We start from the raw sequence: 17,582 nt of genomic DNA, 5'->3' as shown, positions 1-17,582 counted from the left end.
GTTGAAATGCTAAATGATGATTAGAAAACCGTTGTGCAATTATGTTAGCACATGAATAAAAGTGTGGGTTTTCATGGAAATCATTAAGTTGTCTGGATGGTAGTGCCAGGATAACTCAGCTGGCTGAGCAAGCAACCCATTAACAGCAGCTATAATTCTTGATGCAGCAGTCACGGGTTCAAATCCAGCCCATGGCACTGCATGTTATTCCCCCACTCTTCCACCCATGTTTCCAGTCTCTCTCCATTGTCCTACATGAAAAATGCCAAAAAGAAATTGCCTGAGTGACCCCAAACTTCTGAACGATAGTGTATATGTAAAGTTGAAGTTCTTTCTGCAAATATGGCTGCAGCTGACAGTTATATTCTCAAATAATCAGTGAATATGTCAGAACAGTAAAAAAAAAAATTATAAACTCCATCTCTAAATTTAAAAGCTAAAGTTTGTCCAAGCAGCAGACCAAGGGGATGTTGGTTAATAAGAATCACATTTAACAGTGATATAAATGAATTAGTTCCCGAAACAGTTACTGATTGATCTTTTTGTCCATCTAACAACAATAGCCAAATATTCAAGCTGAGGGTGTGACCTCTGTCCCATGTTGTGATTGTTAGACAGATGATTGGCTAACGTAGTTAATCACTGATAATTACTAGACCACAAGGCAAAAGGAGACAACACAAAAATCAGTCAAGTCAAAATGTTAATTTATTAAAGATACAAAGTGCAGGAAGTTGATTTGATTTTAACACAAGAAAATTCTGTTGTGTTTCACTTGTGAAAAAGAAAGACACTTCCAAAACCCTTTTTTCCTCAAAATTTCACATAAGGTACCTAATTAAATGCACTTTTCACCACTACTCAAAGCACCCTCAAGTTTGTCTTGTTGTCTTTGTTCAGTTCAGTCACAAAGTCCATTCATCACTGTCTTGATATTCACTTAAGTACCTGAGATACACTGAATCAGGTGTGAATAAACCCACTCTTTTACCATCAGACAAGCAGAGCCGCAGCATTTCTTCATCCTGATGCCAGCTTCTGGAGTCTTACTGGAGCTCAGTTCCAGACAGTTGAACAATGCAGAGAGACTGCATCATCTCCTCAGACTGTTCCAGGTTATTGTACACGGTGACTCTTCCTAATGTTCAACTGACACAGACACAACTTCACACTCCCAGCACTCGAATGGATCCACTGCATACCAATGACATGCTGCTGCATATGAGACTGACAGCAGCCCAGCTTCCCTGTCTTCAGTCTAGGAGGCAACTCTGCTCCTTCTCATCAGGACTGATTCAGAATGAGGTTCCCTCAGCAGTTTTGATGTAATCCTTGAAGTCAGTGGGGACACTCAGCATAGAGCAGACCTGCACACAGAGGTTAACTAGGAAGTAAGTAAGTACAATTGACTTATATAACACCTTTCACAGATACAAAATCACAAAGTGCTTTACAACAACAATAAAACAAGGACAAAACAAAAAACAGTAACTAACAGATAACAAATTGTTAAAACGGGAACAACAGCTAAAGTACAGTGCATCAAAAACAATAAATAAATAGACCAGCTTCAGGTCAACCAAAAGCCTGTCTGAATAAAAACGTTTTCAGCCGACTCATAAAAGCTTCACAGGAGTCGATCGATCTTCGCTGTAGAAGAAAAGCATTTCACAGCATTGGTGCAAGAGCGTGAGTTTTGAACTTGGTTACAGGGACAAGTATTTTCTGTTGCCCTGACCTGAGAGCTCCATTCAGGGTGTCAGGGTGAAGGAGGTTGGCGATATATAGTGGTGATTGGCCAGACAAATCTTAAGTTAACACCAGTATTTTAAAATGAAAACAAAAACTAATCGGGAGCCTGTGAAGAGGAAAAGACTGGGGTGATGTTGGATCTCCGGTTAGTTTCTGTTAAAAGACGAGCAGCTGCATTTTGGACTGTCTGAAGGCACTTTAGAGAGGATTGATTTAAACAGGTAAAAAGGGCATTACAGTAATCTTAACAAGATGAAATAAAAGCATGTTAAACCATCTCCAGTTTCACCTTAGATACCTATGGATTTTAATTTAGCTATGCTGCACAGATGGAAAAAAAATAGCATATTAGAAACTGCTGTGCTCTCGCATGAGAGTGAGATAATTTACAGGAGGGAAGAAGTCAGTCAGAGGTGGCAGTTTGTTTTTTGAACTCATGGTCAACACTGCGGCAGTTCAGTGAGCAGGAATCTAAACCCTGTTCCTGTACCCCTAACCATTTTTACCCCACCAAGGAACACAACAGAGTTATGTGATGATTAGCATGCGTTGTCTTCACATGACTGTTGCAGACTTTGAAAGTGGAGAGCAGACACAGTTCTATTTATGCTACAGTAGGTACATGTTGCGTTGTCGCACGTATCAAACACAGAGAAGCACACATGGTCCCTGTGGATGTTTGCGAAGCTGTGACTTTGCATTTTTTAAACAGCAACTGTTTGGAGACTGGGCTATGGCACCGTATCAATATGAATTTTCTTGGGGTGTGTCGAGCACAGTGGTTAGATACAACACAACATTCCTGGAAAAAAAAATTTCCACTGTGTTTGGGTGCCATCAATGGAAAGTGAGTACAAATTCTAACACCTGCATTCAGCATGGAGTCTTTCAATCAGAACTCTTTTAATGATGAATTATAAAGGTGTGGATTATGTAGAGTCTCCTTGCACAACCTCTCCTCATATATACAACCATTCAAAAACTAGGGGTCACAAAAAAATGTCCTTCTTTTTAAATAAAAGCAGTTTTTTTCTATGAAGATAACATTAAATTAATATGAAATATACTCTAGACATTGTTAATGTGGCAAATGACTATTCGAGCTGGAAACAGAGGATATTTAATGGAATATCTACATAAGAAACATTTCCAGCAACCATCACTCCTGTGTTCTAATGCTACATTGTTTCCTAATCATGTTGAAAGACTAACTGATGATTAGAAAACCGTTGTGCAATTATGTTAGCACATGAATAAAACTGAGTTTTCATGGAAAACATGAAGTTATCTGGATCACCCCCAAACTTTTAATTGGTAGTATATACAGTGGGTACGGAAAGTATTCAGACCCCTTGAAATTTTTCACTCTCTGTGTCATTGCCGCCATTTGCCAAAATCAAAAAGTTCATTTTATTTCTCATTAATGTACACTCAGCACCCCATCTTGACAGAAAAAAACAGAAATGTAGAAATGTTTGCAAATTTGTTAAAAAAGAAAAACTGAAATATCACATGGTCAGAAGTATTCAGACCCTTTGCAGCAACACTCATATTTAACTCACATGCTGTCTATTTCTTCTGATCCTCCTCGAGATGGTTCTGCTTCTTTACTGGAGTCCAGCTGTGTTTAATTAAACTGATTGGACTTGATTAGGAAAGGCACACACCTGTCTATATAAGACCTTACAGCTCACAGTGCATGTCAGAGCAAATGAGAATCATGAGGTCGAAGGAACTGCCCAAGGAGCTCAGAGACAGAATTGTGGCAAGGCACAGATCTGGCCAAGGTTACAAAAGAATTTCTGCAGCACTCAAGGTTCCTCAGAGCACAGTGGCCTCCATAATCCTCAAATGGAAGAAGTTTGGGACGACCACAACTCTTCCTAGACCTGGCCGTCCAGCCAAACTGAGCAATGGTGGGAGAAGAGCCTTGGTGAGAGAGGTAAAGAAGAGCCCAAAGATCACTGTGGCTGAGCGCCAGAGATGCAGTCGGAAGATAGGAGAAAGTTCCACAAAGTCAACTATCACTGCAGCCCTCCACCAGTCGGGGCTTTATGGCAGAGTGGCCCGACGGAAGCCTCTCCTCAGTGCAAGACACAAGAAAGCCCGCATAGAGTTTGCCAAAAAACACATGAAGGACTCCCAGACTATGGGAAATAAGATTCTCTGGTCTGATGAGACCAAGATTGAACTTTTTGGTGTTAATTCTAAGCGGTATGTGTGGAGAAAACCAGGCACTGCTCATCACCTGCCCAATACAATCCCCACAGTGAAACATGGTGGTGGGAGCATCATGTTGTGGGGGTGTTTTTCAGCTGCAGGGACAGGACGACTGGTTGCAATTGAAGGAAGGATGAATGCGGCCAAGTACAGAGATATCCTGGAGGAAAACCTCTTCCAGAGTGCTCAGGACCCCAGACTGGGTCCAAGGTTCACCTTTCAACAGGACAATGACCCTAAGCACACAGCTAAAATAACAAAGGAGTGGCTTCAGAACAACTCTGTGACCGTTCTTGACTGGCTCAGCCAGAGCCCTGACCTAAACCCAATTGAGCATCTCTGGAGAGACTTCAAAATGACTGTCCACCAACGTTCACCATCCAACCTGACAGAACTGGAGAGGATCTGCAAGGGAGAATGGCAGAGGATCCCCAAATCCAGGTGTGAAAAACTTGTTGCGTCATTCCCAAGAAGACTCACGGCTGTACTAGCTGAAAAAGGTGCTTCTACTCAATACTGAGCACAGGGTCTGAATACTTCTGACCATGTGATATTTCAGTTTTTCTTTTTTAATAAATTTGCACAAATTTCTACATTTCTGTTTTTTTCTGTCAAGATGGGGTGCTGAGTGTACATTAATGAGAAATAAAATGAACTTTTTGATTTTGGCAAATGGCTGCAATGACACAGAGAGTGAAAAATTTCAAGGGGTCTGAATACTTTCTGTACCCACTGCATAACTAAACCAAAACATCCTATTGTACAATTAGTCTGTAACTGTTCCTGTACAGTGGCAGTAAGTACAGTTCATTTACATACTGTAGTGACAGGTGACTGAACTCAGTCAGAACTCTGTGCAGTTGTCTGTCTGACAGGATGAATCCAAAGAGAATCGCTGTCAGAAAAATTGTGATTAAATATTTTCTCCAAATGGTTCAGCCCCATAACTAGCTGTTGTTTGCATCATTCTAAGTGCTGGGTTTTGAGTTACAGACAGTGTTATGTGGAGCACACTGGGGACTCCTTGACAGCCAGCGTACTGTGACTGCAACAGTAAACAAAGAATGAACAGCTGGTTCTGATAGAGTAAAAACACCTCAATCAGCCCTGGCTGAGACAAGAAATGGAGTACCTGTCTGAACTTGGCTCGAAGCTTCTCTGTGCTCTCCTGCAGATTCACTGATTGTGGATCATCAAGAGGACAGTTTTGGATCAGACCCAGGAGAGTCTCAAGTGCTTTCACACGCTTCCTGACAACACACAAGATACACTCAAGTTTAGTTGTAGCAAACACAAACAGGCTTCTTGACAGCTAAGGGACATGACCAGGTAAACTCCAAACATTAGTCATTTTCCCATACAAACTACTTGTTTTCTCAGTGGCATGATGATTTTAATGAAGCCATACAAATATTTCTGGACTGTACTGACTGGAAACAAATTTTATATCTTAATATGTTTATGTAATAGATAAACTGTTAAAATAAGACTGTGTGGTTGAAACACTGCTTTCTGAAACCTGATGATGCAGTTTAAATGTGATCTTGATGGCCATACTCTCAACAAAAAACACTTATCTAACAAATGAGTTAAACTGGACCATTTTAGCCTCAAATAATAAACCATCTGAAACCTAATAATGACAGCATGTTTGAAAGGCATGTTATCTATTTTAAAAATCCATTTATCAGAGCCAGAAACTGTAAAAATATGAAGAATCATAAGATTTTCAATTTGTTGAGGGTCCATGAATGACTCACTTATGACCAACTGTTCCAAAATCACCTTTTTATACGACTCATTTTAAAATCAACCAAAAACAAAACAAAAACTTGCAGGAACCACATTCTGTAAAAAAAAAATAATAATAATAAAAACAAAACAAAAAAAAACAGATTCAGTGCTACTTAGTGCAAACAAGAAGCCAAGAGTGATTTTGTGGCTGAACTGCAGGCTGTGTTTACACAGAGTGGGCACTTGGAGAAGGGCTGCATGTACTGAAACCAGATTTTTTTCAATTTCTGTAACAAAAATAATGATGACTAATGGCATTATAAGAGTTCCATACTCACTGAAGACCTTTCTGAGTTCTCCAGCCATGTTTGTGCTGTTTAGAGGTGCAGGACTTGATATCACAGTAAAAAACGAGCCTAGAGTGGTTAAAAATGTGACAGGAGCAAAACAAAGCCCAGAAACTACTTGGACTTCAGAGGGCTAAACTCTGTTTGGTAATCACTGTGTGATCTTCAATCTGAAGAAATTTTGGATTCGAGTTATTTGTACAGTGGCACACAGAGGCTAGCTAGCTGTGCTAATGCAGGAGAGCTTCATCACTAACAGAATGCAGAGTTTGAAAGTGGAGAGCATTGGCCCTCACATTGAACAGGGCCCCTGTAGATGCTTCTAAAAGGTTGTAACTTTTCACTTTATATAAAAACATTTGTGTCAAGTCTGCAGATTATAAGAGACAAGAAAATAGTCACTATCAGGAACCTCCTGTAAAAGGCTGAAGTATAAAATTCTTGGCAGACATGGATGCTGTCTGTGGAGAACATACCTTGATTTGAGATCTGTGTTATGTTGAAGGAGACATTTCCATGTGATGGCGAACCCATAATAGAAGGAAATCTGTCACAGGCCAGAGGACAAGAGAAAATAAACCAACCTGAGCAGATTTAAAGCAAAACAACTTAATCATACATCACATGAGCCAAAAGGCTGCTGGACCATGAACTGAGCATGGATTTAACATCAGGCTCTGAGACACAGGATGGTGATGGCAGGCAATGCACACAGGATGGGGGGAGAACATGGCTTAATGACGATATAAGCCAGATAACAACCTGTGTACCTTTGACTTAAACAACTCCAGAGTGTCCTCACCTCAGAGGACAGCTTGGCCCCATGAGATGCTCCATGTCTGCGGCCGTCCTGCAGTCCTCGGCGGGTCCCCCTCTCAAACCCCTCCTGGAAACCCTCTCCTCTGAACCTGGAAAAGACCCACACTTAGCTGCAGCTTGTGTTATTTGAAAATGTTGGATGCTGTTTGGTGATAAGAACAAAAATTAAGATTTGTAAAAATCCACCAAAGGTTCTTTCTTTAGACAGCTGCGAAATGTACACTACCATTCAAAAGTTTGGGGTCACTTAGAAATGTCCTTATTTTTGAAAGGAAAGCATTTTTTTCCATGAAGATAAAATTAATCAGAAATATAGCCTAGACATTGTTAATGTGCCAAATGACTACTCCATCAGGAAAAGGCTGATTTTTAATGGATTATCTACATGCGGTTACAGAGGCCCATTTCCAGCAACTTGGTTCTAATGGTACATTGTGTTAGCTAATTGTGTTGAAAGGTTAATTGATGATTAGAAAACCTTTGTACAAATATGTTAGCACATAAATAAAAGTGTGAGTTACCCTGGAAAACATGAAATTGCCTGGGTGACCCCAAACTTTTGAATGGTCGTGTACGTTCTTACAGTGTGTGTCATTTTGACTTAAAATTATGAGTTGAATGAATGACCAGTTGTGACTTCACTCAATTCATTAAAATAAGTTCAGAAGAAACAAAATTTTTATGTTTATGACACCTTTAACGCATATGCAAATGCAACCCGACGAGCAACTGTACTAGAGAGGATGACACACTGGCTCAATTATTCATGTCTCAGATCAAATGTAAATTAGACAAAAGGTCTACTTTTCTTCAAGAAATATGTTCAACAAAATGATCCCACCCCCACCACCACCACCACCATACACTATCCCCATACTGAAATGACCATTTAAAGCGTGGCTCTGCTGCAACATGTTCCATGTGGTGTTATGCAACAAATATCCTGTGCTGGAATGAACCACGTATCAATATGCAGAAGTATAAACAAGTCATAGAAGTTTTAATCCACATGTACCCAAATCTGCTCACTTACAGCTATACAGATCATTCCAGAATGGAGGACATCTTACGTCCCACCCATCAAATTTCAAATAAGCCATGTGCAAAATACTAAAACATGCACATTTGAAATTTAATTTAAATGTCCTTTACTTTGGCATTACTTTTTTCATTGATGTCTCTTGTAATTGTGGATTTTTTTTAAAATCAACATAGTATTTTAAATAATAATTATTATGCATGGAATGTGTGTCCCACAACACACACTCAACCCTGATAACATAACCTTGCAGGTAGAAAAAGAAGAAAACAGTGTTTCACATGATACGCTGGAATTAACATCATCAAACAGTTTTCCAAAAGAATGGGTAGAGCAAAGGTATGTCCTCTCTTCTATTTTTTACATTTTCATAACATTGTCAGCCTTGATTGAATGTCTCAGTCTACCTCATGCAACCCTGTCATGGGTACTATCACGGCCAGTTAAATTGTTTGTTTGTTTCTATCAGTAAGTTTGTCCTCTTGGTCAGCAGTAACAGCTAGCTAAATCTCAAGCTTCCCAAGAAAAAAGTAACAGAGTAGGGTTAGCAAACAAAAAATAAAACATGCATTAAAAATGGTATCACTGATGTGCAAGATGAACCAATCAAGCCTTTGATACTGCATTAGCTAATCTGGAATAATATGGAGCAGAAAATTGTAAAAGAGAAGGTTTATTTTTCAAAGATTTTGAAGCCCAAATGGAATGACCAACATACCGACCAGCCACAACCTCTGAGGAACACTGTAGCTCCTGATGTGTCTGATCAGCTGCTGCATCCTGTGGACAGGACAAAGCCACGGGCTGTCAGAAACATCCACAGGGGCCCCGTAGTTGTTCTGGTTAACTGTGACAGACATGCACCTATTGTAGTATGAATAGAACTGAGTGGATCATTGATGTGGAAACCATGAGCTAGCCTCTAACCACATGACTCTGTATTTCTGTACGTGGAACTCAAACAGACTTCACACACGCTTGATATCATGTACTGACGAAGAAACCAAGAAGCCTTGAGGACTGCTTCGTTTTTAACAGCTGTACTACCAAAAACCTGACACGCTTTACGGTCAGCAGTTCACATAAACTCATAGTAGCTCCGTTACACCAGAATTTCAGGACGGGGACCGGGACGCTAAATGGTGAAACAATTTCTGGTTCTCGGAACCAAGAAACATGTCTACCACCATCTAAATAACTCTCAGCGACAATATTTACCGTTCATCCGCCAACAGGATGCTATCAAACAGATCGTCCGCCATCTCTGCAGATGATGGAGCTTGTTGTGCAGGAAACAGAGCAGGACTGTGTTCCGTTCCACTGCGCCCTGCAGATTGTGGTGCTGCCCCCTGCAGGGCGGAGGTCCGCAGCCCTCTGTCAGTCACACTGCAGCATGAGTGTGACCTCATCACCCGAACACAAGAAAGCAACAAACAGTTTTGTGCAGTTTACACACAATCTTTACACAGTTTATTCATGTAAATAAACTGGGATATTCTAAACCAGTGATATTTGTCACCTATTTCCTTTAAAACTAAGTGCACAGTCTGGGATCCATGGATAAAGATATGTTATCAGTGAAATGGAGAGGAAAATATTCTCCAGCTTAAAGCTAAAGAAAAGCTTCTCCACACTGCTGACACAAACACATGAGTGGTCTTTCACCTTCTGTGTCACCCTATTAAAACCAACCACACACTCTAAAAATAATGTTTCAGCTCCACGAAAAAGGTTAAACAATAGTTTGTATCATTCCTTTTGAGGTCTGACAACTTCTAATGTAATTATCTCAGCCAAAAAAAATACAGTGAGCTTCTTCAATTAGTTTTTATCTCAACAATCAAGGGTATTTTTCATGCAGTCTTGACTAAGTGATATTGTTCAGGCATGTTAGTGATATGAGAGGAGACATAAAATCCTAAACTTAAGGTGAGATAAAAAAGTTCACAAGCCTATTTAATTGAGTTACACCAATTTAACTTATTCTTCTTCTTGACATATTTTATTTGAATATTTTCTGTACATCTTGGTCTGTCACTTTATTAAACGACATGTTCAATGAATTTGAAAGGGGGAAAAAGTTTACCTGAAGCTCTGTAAGATACTAAAGGAAATTAAATGAGATATTCCCAAATAGACTGAAATGACAGACCATTTTGTTAATATTTTTATTGCCATTTGCATGTATACATTGACAGAAAAATCAGTGGAGTCATGCAGTAATCATGCTCGAGCTTTCTTTAAATTTGGAGACTATATGGACTTTGTTGCTTTGAGATGGTGCTGTTTAATAAACTTAAAGAAAAGATAGTGATATCGATTAGTTTGCTCATGAAAGTGACACTCAAGATTTGTTAGTGATATTGTGTAACTGACAGAGTTCCAGTATGGTGTGGATCTGATTTGGGTATCAGGAGGCAGAAATCTGTCCAGTTTAACCTCTGGTTCTAAAAACACTGACTACGCAACAAGTTGAAAAAACATACTGCCATTTCAGCCAGACCACTCTAATCTTGCGTTGCAAAGAAGCCTTTTTGGTTATGGCTTTGGATTTAGATGAATAAGTCTATTGGTTGCTTATTTAAATCTGGAATATGTCCTCTAACAGCAGAGAGCACTGTAGGACAAGTGAAGGGGTGACAACTGATCTGTCCACTCAGAGAGGAAGTTAAATGAAAAAATGAGCAGCTCTGGTTGTTCATCACTGGTGTTGATATGGTGTAGCCTTTGAAATCGAATGGTCCTAAACAGTTCTAAGTCCAGCAGTGTTTTATATTGATACTACTTGGAAAGTGTTGTCATGTTTTCTCTCTGGCAGCTGTGAAAACACAGCTGGTGGTTTTGGATATGGAACCATCAGCAATGTTAACTCAGATTAATGATTGAGTTCTGCAAATATTTCTCTCAGGCAAAGGCTCACGGTTCTTTCAGTGGGTGGAGACACGTGCAGCAGTCTGAGGAGCAGAGGGACTTATCTGTCTGGAGCATGCTGACATCTTTGTTAGTCACCTCCACCAACATTCTGAGGAAATGAAAAAAAAAAAAGAGGAAGCTTTCCAGAATCCCCTACATTTTGTGCATTGTGTATGTATTATGTTGCATGTATATGTACGTATATGTACAAGCAGCCAGGATCCCTCACTGTAAAACAGCATAAAAGAATTTAGTCAGATTAACTCAGCTTTTTTATTTGATCAAATATGAGTTTTGGTCATTTCAAGATGATTTAACATAAATGTTCTTTTTCAGACCACTTCAATGCTTAAATAAATACACTACCATTCAAAAGTTTGGGCTCACTTAGAAATGTACTTATTGTTTTAAAGAAAAGCATTTTTTCATGAAAATAACATTAAATAAATCATAAATACAGTGTAGACATTGTTAATGTGCTAAATGACTATTCTGGCTCGAAACAGCTGATTTGTTTCGTGTTGAAAAGGCTAACTGATGATCAGAAAACCCTTTTGCAACTATGTCGGCACATGAATAAAAGTATGAGTTTTCATGGAAGACATGAAATGCGTAGGTGACCCCATAGACTGTATATTGCAGTTTTTCTCTATTGATAAGACACTGTTCCTGAAAAATAGAACACATTTGCCATAACACTGCACACTATTTTCTTTATTAGGACACAATTCGCAAAGCATTGCACACATGTGTCAAATTTTGAACTTTGTTTTCAAACTTAGGACATGCAAAGCAAAAGTAGGACACTGCACTGATGAATATAAAACACTTCTCTCTCACTGTGCTTTCACATGAAGTGTAAAAAAATGATGCAGTCCTCAAAAATGACAACTTAAACACAAATTAATCTTATAAATGAATCAGAGGGGACCATTGCAGTGCCTGACTGTACATTATAAAATAAAAATAATGCTAGATAAAAAATACAGCACTGTCTTGTACACAGTACTGTATGCAAATATTTACACCACATCTGCATCAATTCTTTCAGCCTGGTCAGGCCACAGGACCTCATCAACATCACAATCTATGTTTTCTCTGGCCAGGAAATGTAGAAAGAAAGACCTAGTGTATCTGATCCAGCTCTGACCTGCATCAACAGAAATATCACCACATGCCAAGACCATTGATTGCAAGAGATTTTCCTAATGTATGGCTGCCGTTCACATACCTTCCACCTCCCTGTAGAGAAGAATTCTTCTATAGGATTCAGAAAGGGCCCTGCGACAGACTGGCGACCTGTCCAGGGTGTCCCCTGCCTTCGCCCGAGTCAGCTGGGATAGGCTCCAGCACCCCGCGACCCTAGTGAGGATAAAGCGGTGTATAGAGAATGGATGGATGGATTCAGAAAGGGAGAATATGGCGGCAGAAAAAACACAATAACTTGGGGGTTCATATTGAATCATTCCCAAATCCACAGTCCTCTATGAAAGCTAACATTGTCCCATATGTATTCATGGGTATCATCAGAATCCAACTGAAAAACTCTCTGGAACAAACATACAAAACAGAGAAAAAGTCAATTATGTATGCTTTCTGTAATTTTACTAGCAATTGTGAACCAGAATTATGTATTTTTTTTTTTTACAATATTCCCAGAACATTTCTGACTGCTTGTATTGTTCCAGTATAGACATGTCACTGAAGTGACAAACAACATTTACATTTACATTTACCATGTAAAATAAACCACAATAAACCTGAAATAATTTCTTTTATGCATCATCCTTACCATTTGCTTACCTCAACAACATATTGCATTCTGAACAACTAATGCTGTTTCTCAGCAGGTTTTATAGTGTGCAGTTCATTGGCAAAAGTGTTTTTAGTTTTGACCTGTTGTGTCTTACAGTTTTTCTCAATTGATAAGACACTAAATTCCATTCACTGCACACAGCCACCAACTGCATACATTTCTCAAAAACAGGACACTGCTGTCAAAATTTTGGACACTATTCATGGTTTGCACACAGTTTCCAAAACTCTTGCACTCTTGTTTGCAAAAGACGGAACACATTTTTTTGCTCATTTGAGCACACTTTTCACTCATAGCACACATTTTTAAAAAGTGAACACGAGGAGCAGGGACGGCTGGTCAATAGAGGGCGCTAGGGTGCTGCCCCCTCTGTCTCACATCATGTAGACTCACAGCCCTTCCTGTCGTGAAATGTTTTTAAAATTACATTTACATGTATATCCTATGTTTTCAACAAGCAAAATGGATAACAGAGCCTGTAGGGAGTTACTAAAATGTCTAATTTGTAATAAAAAGTAGGATTAGAAACGTCCAACGTTGTCTACAATTACTAATAGTGGACATATATACAGCCGGGGTGCACTCATCTTTCCCCATTGACTCTCGTTATAACTTTGACATGCGCAGTTCGTTCCTCTTCAATACAAGAGATAGGAGACAGCAGGGCGCAGGCTGACCGCGCCCTGCTGTCTCCCTCTGATCGCTTTACACACCACCGGCCATGGGGTGGCAGCAGAGACCGAGCGGTTTGTTCATCCGCTGGCCTTTAATTAAAACCGCCAAGCGAGTGACGTTCAGCGCAGAGTGTAGGAGTAATTAGCAAGCAAGATTATCAAGGAGTCATAGAGAGAGCCAAAAAAAGGAGAAAATGGAGAGAGAAAATTCAGTGAAGTCACTGAAAACAACGCCGTTCGAGAGGAGAACACTGCAGGAGAAACTGAGAGTGAAGGAGCAGGTATGGCGGATTTAAAGCATTTTTCTGAGAAAGTAAGAAGGCATGAGCAAGTTAGGAGCCACATGGAAAATGCTATGCGTCTGGGCGTGTTTGGGAGAACTAACATAGCAGCTCAGCTTGATGATGGCTACAGGATAGGCATCCGACAAAAATAGGCATGTGCTGTCTAAAATAATGGACTGCATTAAGTTCTGTGGTGCCTTTGAGCTCGCCCTGAGAGGCCATAATGAGAGTGAAAGCTCCGAAAATCCAGGTGTTTTCAGAGGACTGGTGGATTTTGTAGCATCACTACATGCAGCTGTCCATGAGCACCTTCAGACTGCCACTGCATTTAAAGGGACATCCAAAACAGTGCAGAATGAACACCTTGACTGCATGCTGGCAGTTTTGAGTGAGTCCATTATTGAGGAAGTTCAGTGTGCAGACTTCATATCCATCCAGGCTGATGAAACAATGGACATCTCCATCCAGTGTCAGCTTGTTCTTGTGGTCCACTTCATCAACAAAATGAATGAAGTGCAGGAGAGATTTTTTGAGTTTATACCTCTGCAGTCTGCCACAGCTGAGTCCATTGCCACAGCACTTTTGGAGAGGCTGAGCCTCATTCTCCCTGATGACCAGAAGAGCAAGCTCATCTCCCAGGCCTATGATGGTGCGAGTGTCATGAGAGGAGCCACAGGTGGTGTGCAGAAGAAAGTGAGCGATGTGTATGCGAATGCACACTATGTCCACTGCTATGCTCACCAGCTCAACATTATCATGCAGCAGGTGACATCCCGTATCCCAAAAGTTGGTCAGTTCTTCTCTGACATAGCTGGATTCTCAGGATTTTTTTCAAGATCCCCCAAGAGAACCAGTGTGCTTGACAGAGTGGTGGCACACAGGCTTCCAAGAGCAAGCACAGTAAGGTGGAACTTCCACAGCCGTGCTGTCAACACTGTGTTTGAGCACAAAGACGACCTCCTTCAGTGCTTCAAAACCATCAGGAACTCAGGTGACTTTGATCCTACCACTGTCCGTGAAGCTGGAGGTTTTGTGAGACTCCTGGAGGATGCTACCTTCTGCTTCTTCCTGGAGCTTTTCCACCGCATCATGCCTCATGTGGACATGCTCTACAGCCAACTCCAGAAGAGGTCCATCGATTCGGTCTTTGTCCACAGAGTGACGCAGCATTTCACCGACAATGTGCAGATGATCAGGTAAATACATTTGTATGTAACCATATTAAACCCTTATGCATCCTCTCAATAGTGTGCAGTGTGTTTGGAAATGTGTGCTGTTTTTCAGGAACAGTGTCTTATCAATAGAGAAAACTGTAATTGTGACAGCTGTGTTGGAACAGTGTCCAATTCTACCTTCCCAGTGTTCACTTTTTGAAAAATGTGTGGTATGAGTGAAACGTGTGTTCAAATGAACAGAAAACGTGTTCAGTCTTTTGCAAAAAGAGTGCAAGAGTTGTGTGCAAACCATGAATAGTGTTCAAGGTTTTGACAGCAGAGTCCTGTTTTTGAGAAATGTGTGCAGTCAGTTGCTGGCTATGTGCAGCGAACAGAATTTAATGTCTTATCAATCGAGAAAAACTGTATCTTTGTTATAGTATATAAATACAGTTTTTTATGTGATTGCATAAACACTAAAAACAAAAGAATCACATAATGATCAATACCTTACACTCAAGGAGCAAAACACGGGACCAGATTTTCACCACTATAAACACAAAGTCATCCTCACACTTTTTGCAAAACAATACACACAGTCATTTGCAAAACACTAAACACACTTGTATACCTTAGACACAGACGTATATCATGATGTCACTTCCTTGCAATTCCACAGCACTGATGGACAAATCACCACACCCATGAGCCATTTGGTTAAACACCCACATCAGGTGTGCAAACACATGATGACTTTATTGTAAAAGGCAACAGGTGAGTTCACCTACTTTCCACCAAAATGGAAGCAGCCAGAGGAAGACGAGTGAGGATGAGAGGGGGAATCCATGGAGGACGAGCAGGAGGTAGAGGCAGAGGTCGAGGAAGAGGAAGACCTGAAGCAGGAGGAGAACACCCTCAAAGAAGAAGAGGACCAAATTTGTCTATTGAGATTCGAGCAACACTGGTTGATCACGTCGTGAATCATGGATTGACGCTGAGGGAAGCTGGACTAAGAGTTCAGCCAAATCTTAGCAGATTTACAGTGGCATCTGTCATAAGGACATTTCGACAAGAAAACAGGTTAAAAAAAGAAGTTGTCAACAGTTACAGTAATCAGCTGCTTGCTGTATTGTATGCACCATATCGGCACTTTTGATACCTCTTCCTGTGTCATTTTACAATAGCTTACATGTATTTTTTTCTACATAGGATTGAGGGCCGAGAACGACAAGGAGGAAGGGGACCTATATTCACACCAGAGCAAGAGACAGAAATCATAAACATGGTTTTGGCCAATAATGCTATTAGGCTCAGAGAACTTCAAGCCAAAATTATTAGTGACAACACCATTTTCAATAATGTCCATCAGGTCTCTCTGACAACAATAGCACGCATCCTGAAAAAACATCAAGTTCACATGAAACAACTGTATCGAGTACCTTTTGAGAGGAATTCAGAGAGGATCAAACAGCTGCGGCATGAGTATGTGGAGGTATATATTGTTCACTTTAACGTGTGTAAATGTTACATACTGCACACGTAATAATTTTTACATGTAAATTTACTGCATACTAGACCTATGCTGAACTACACAATCTTGTCTTTCACTGTATTTCAGAGAGTTTTACAGATGGATGCTGAGGAAATCCCTCATGAATTTATTTACATCGATGAGGCAGGGTTCAACCTCAGTAAAGTCAGAAGGAGAGGCAGAAATATCGTTGGCCACAGGGCTATAATTAATGTCCCAGGGCAACGTGGGGGTAACATCACCCTGATGTGTTTGAATTTACTATGTTGTATATTTGCGCTTTCTCTGTGTACTTCACTTACAGTAATCTAGTCACTGAGAGGTCCAGAGGTAGAATTGCCAAAGGTAGAATTGAGATTGAGATACCAGAGGTAGAACTGCCAAAAGTGTTTTAAGTTAAACACAGCAGTGTGTAACTGGTTCAAACAGAACTAAGCCTTATGAAATGTGTGTGTTTCAAATGGTATCATAGTATGGTTTTTATAAATGTGTATAGTTTTTACAATAGTGTTTCATTTTGCACAGGATCTTGCACAGAAGTGTTTTCCATATTGTGTGTGTGGTTGTGCTAATTGTGTGTAGTGTTTTGAAATTCCGAGCCCTGTTTTCAAAATCGTGTTTAAGCAATTGTAAAAAACTGTAAATCTTTATTATACAGTCTATTTGTGACCCTAAACAGACTTCTCATGATGCAATGTTAGAAAGTTAAAACTTCCCAGGGACTGTCCTTTTATTAAATGGTTATGGTGAAAACTTGCTGTTGATCCTCTCCTAATAATCACAACAATTCTATTTATGTCAAAATTCATATTTCAACAGTACTGAAAGCAGAAGACTTGTCTCACTGTAACTTGGAGCCACTTCACAGTTTGGTTCTTACCTGGGTTTAAAATGACTTTTACGGCTGAGGCTGCAAATTCTCAATGCTAAATGAAGAAGAAACTCCATAAGTTTAGAAAAAGTAAAACAAAAGCAAGTCTGTCTGTAACCATCATCCATGTGACTTGTTGATTTCACTGATTATCTTCAGTTTATTGAACTACTTTTTCTTAGATGTTCACTTGATTTCATTTAACTAGTAATCAGCTGAGCTTTCACAAATCATAAGATGAGTTTAAACTAGAGTTGAACCTGTGAACACGGTGTAGCAGTTAGCTTGTGGTAGATGTGATAAATTGAAATTTTGTTTAATTCACCACAACCATACATCTAAAATGATCCAGTGAGACCAGAGAGTCCCCTTGAGCAGCACTTGGTGACAGTGGGGAACCAGACACCAGACTCATTTTTATTCATTTT

General features: G+C 40.0%; 1 protein-coding gene across 3 annotated transcripts in view; it reads right to left on the bottom strand.

The window, feature by feature from the left end:
- Positions 1-690: 690 nt before the first annotated feature.
- lto1 (LTO1 maturation factor of ABCE1) overlaps positions 691-17,582 on the bottom strand; it is a 90,237-nt gene continuing 73,345 nt past the window's right edge. The window contains exons 2-6 of one of the 3 annotated variants that reach the window (XM_051942996.1): positions 9,130-9,168; positions 6,856-6,961; positions 6,530-6,600; positions 5,105-5,222; positions 691-1,367 (exon numbers count right to left, since the gene is read on the bottom strand). In XM_051942996.1, the coding sequence (XP_051798956.1) occupies positions 1,296-1,367; positions 5,105-5,222; positions 6,530-6,600; positions 6,856-6,961; positions 9,130-9,168 (406 nt within the window). In that variant the 3' untranslated portion in view covers positions 691-1,295. Of the gene's footprint in view, positions 1,368-5,104; positions 5,223-6,529; positions 6,601-6,823; positions 6,962-9,129; positions 9,246-17,582 lie in introns of those variants that run through there. The other 2 variants (XM_051943007.1, XM_051943014.1) reach the window with 2 other exon arrangements.

This window comes from Acanthochromis polyacanthus, chromosome 2, assembly GCF_021347895.1.
Source record: "Acanthochromis polyacanthus isolate Apoly-LR-REF ecotype Palm Island chromosome 2, KAUST_Apoly_ChrSc, whole genome shotgun sequence".
NCBI classification, from domain to species: domain Eukaryota; kingdom Metazoa; phylum Chordata; class Actinopteri; family Pomacentridae; genus Acanthochromis; species Acanthochromis polyacanthus.
The sequence above is the reverse complement of the archived record's forward strand: the minus strand, read 5'-3'. Positions and strand labels throughout refer to the sequence as shown.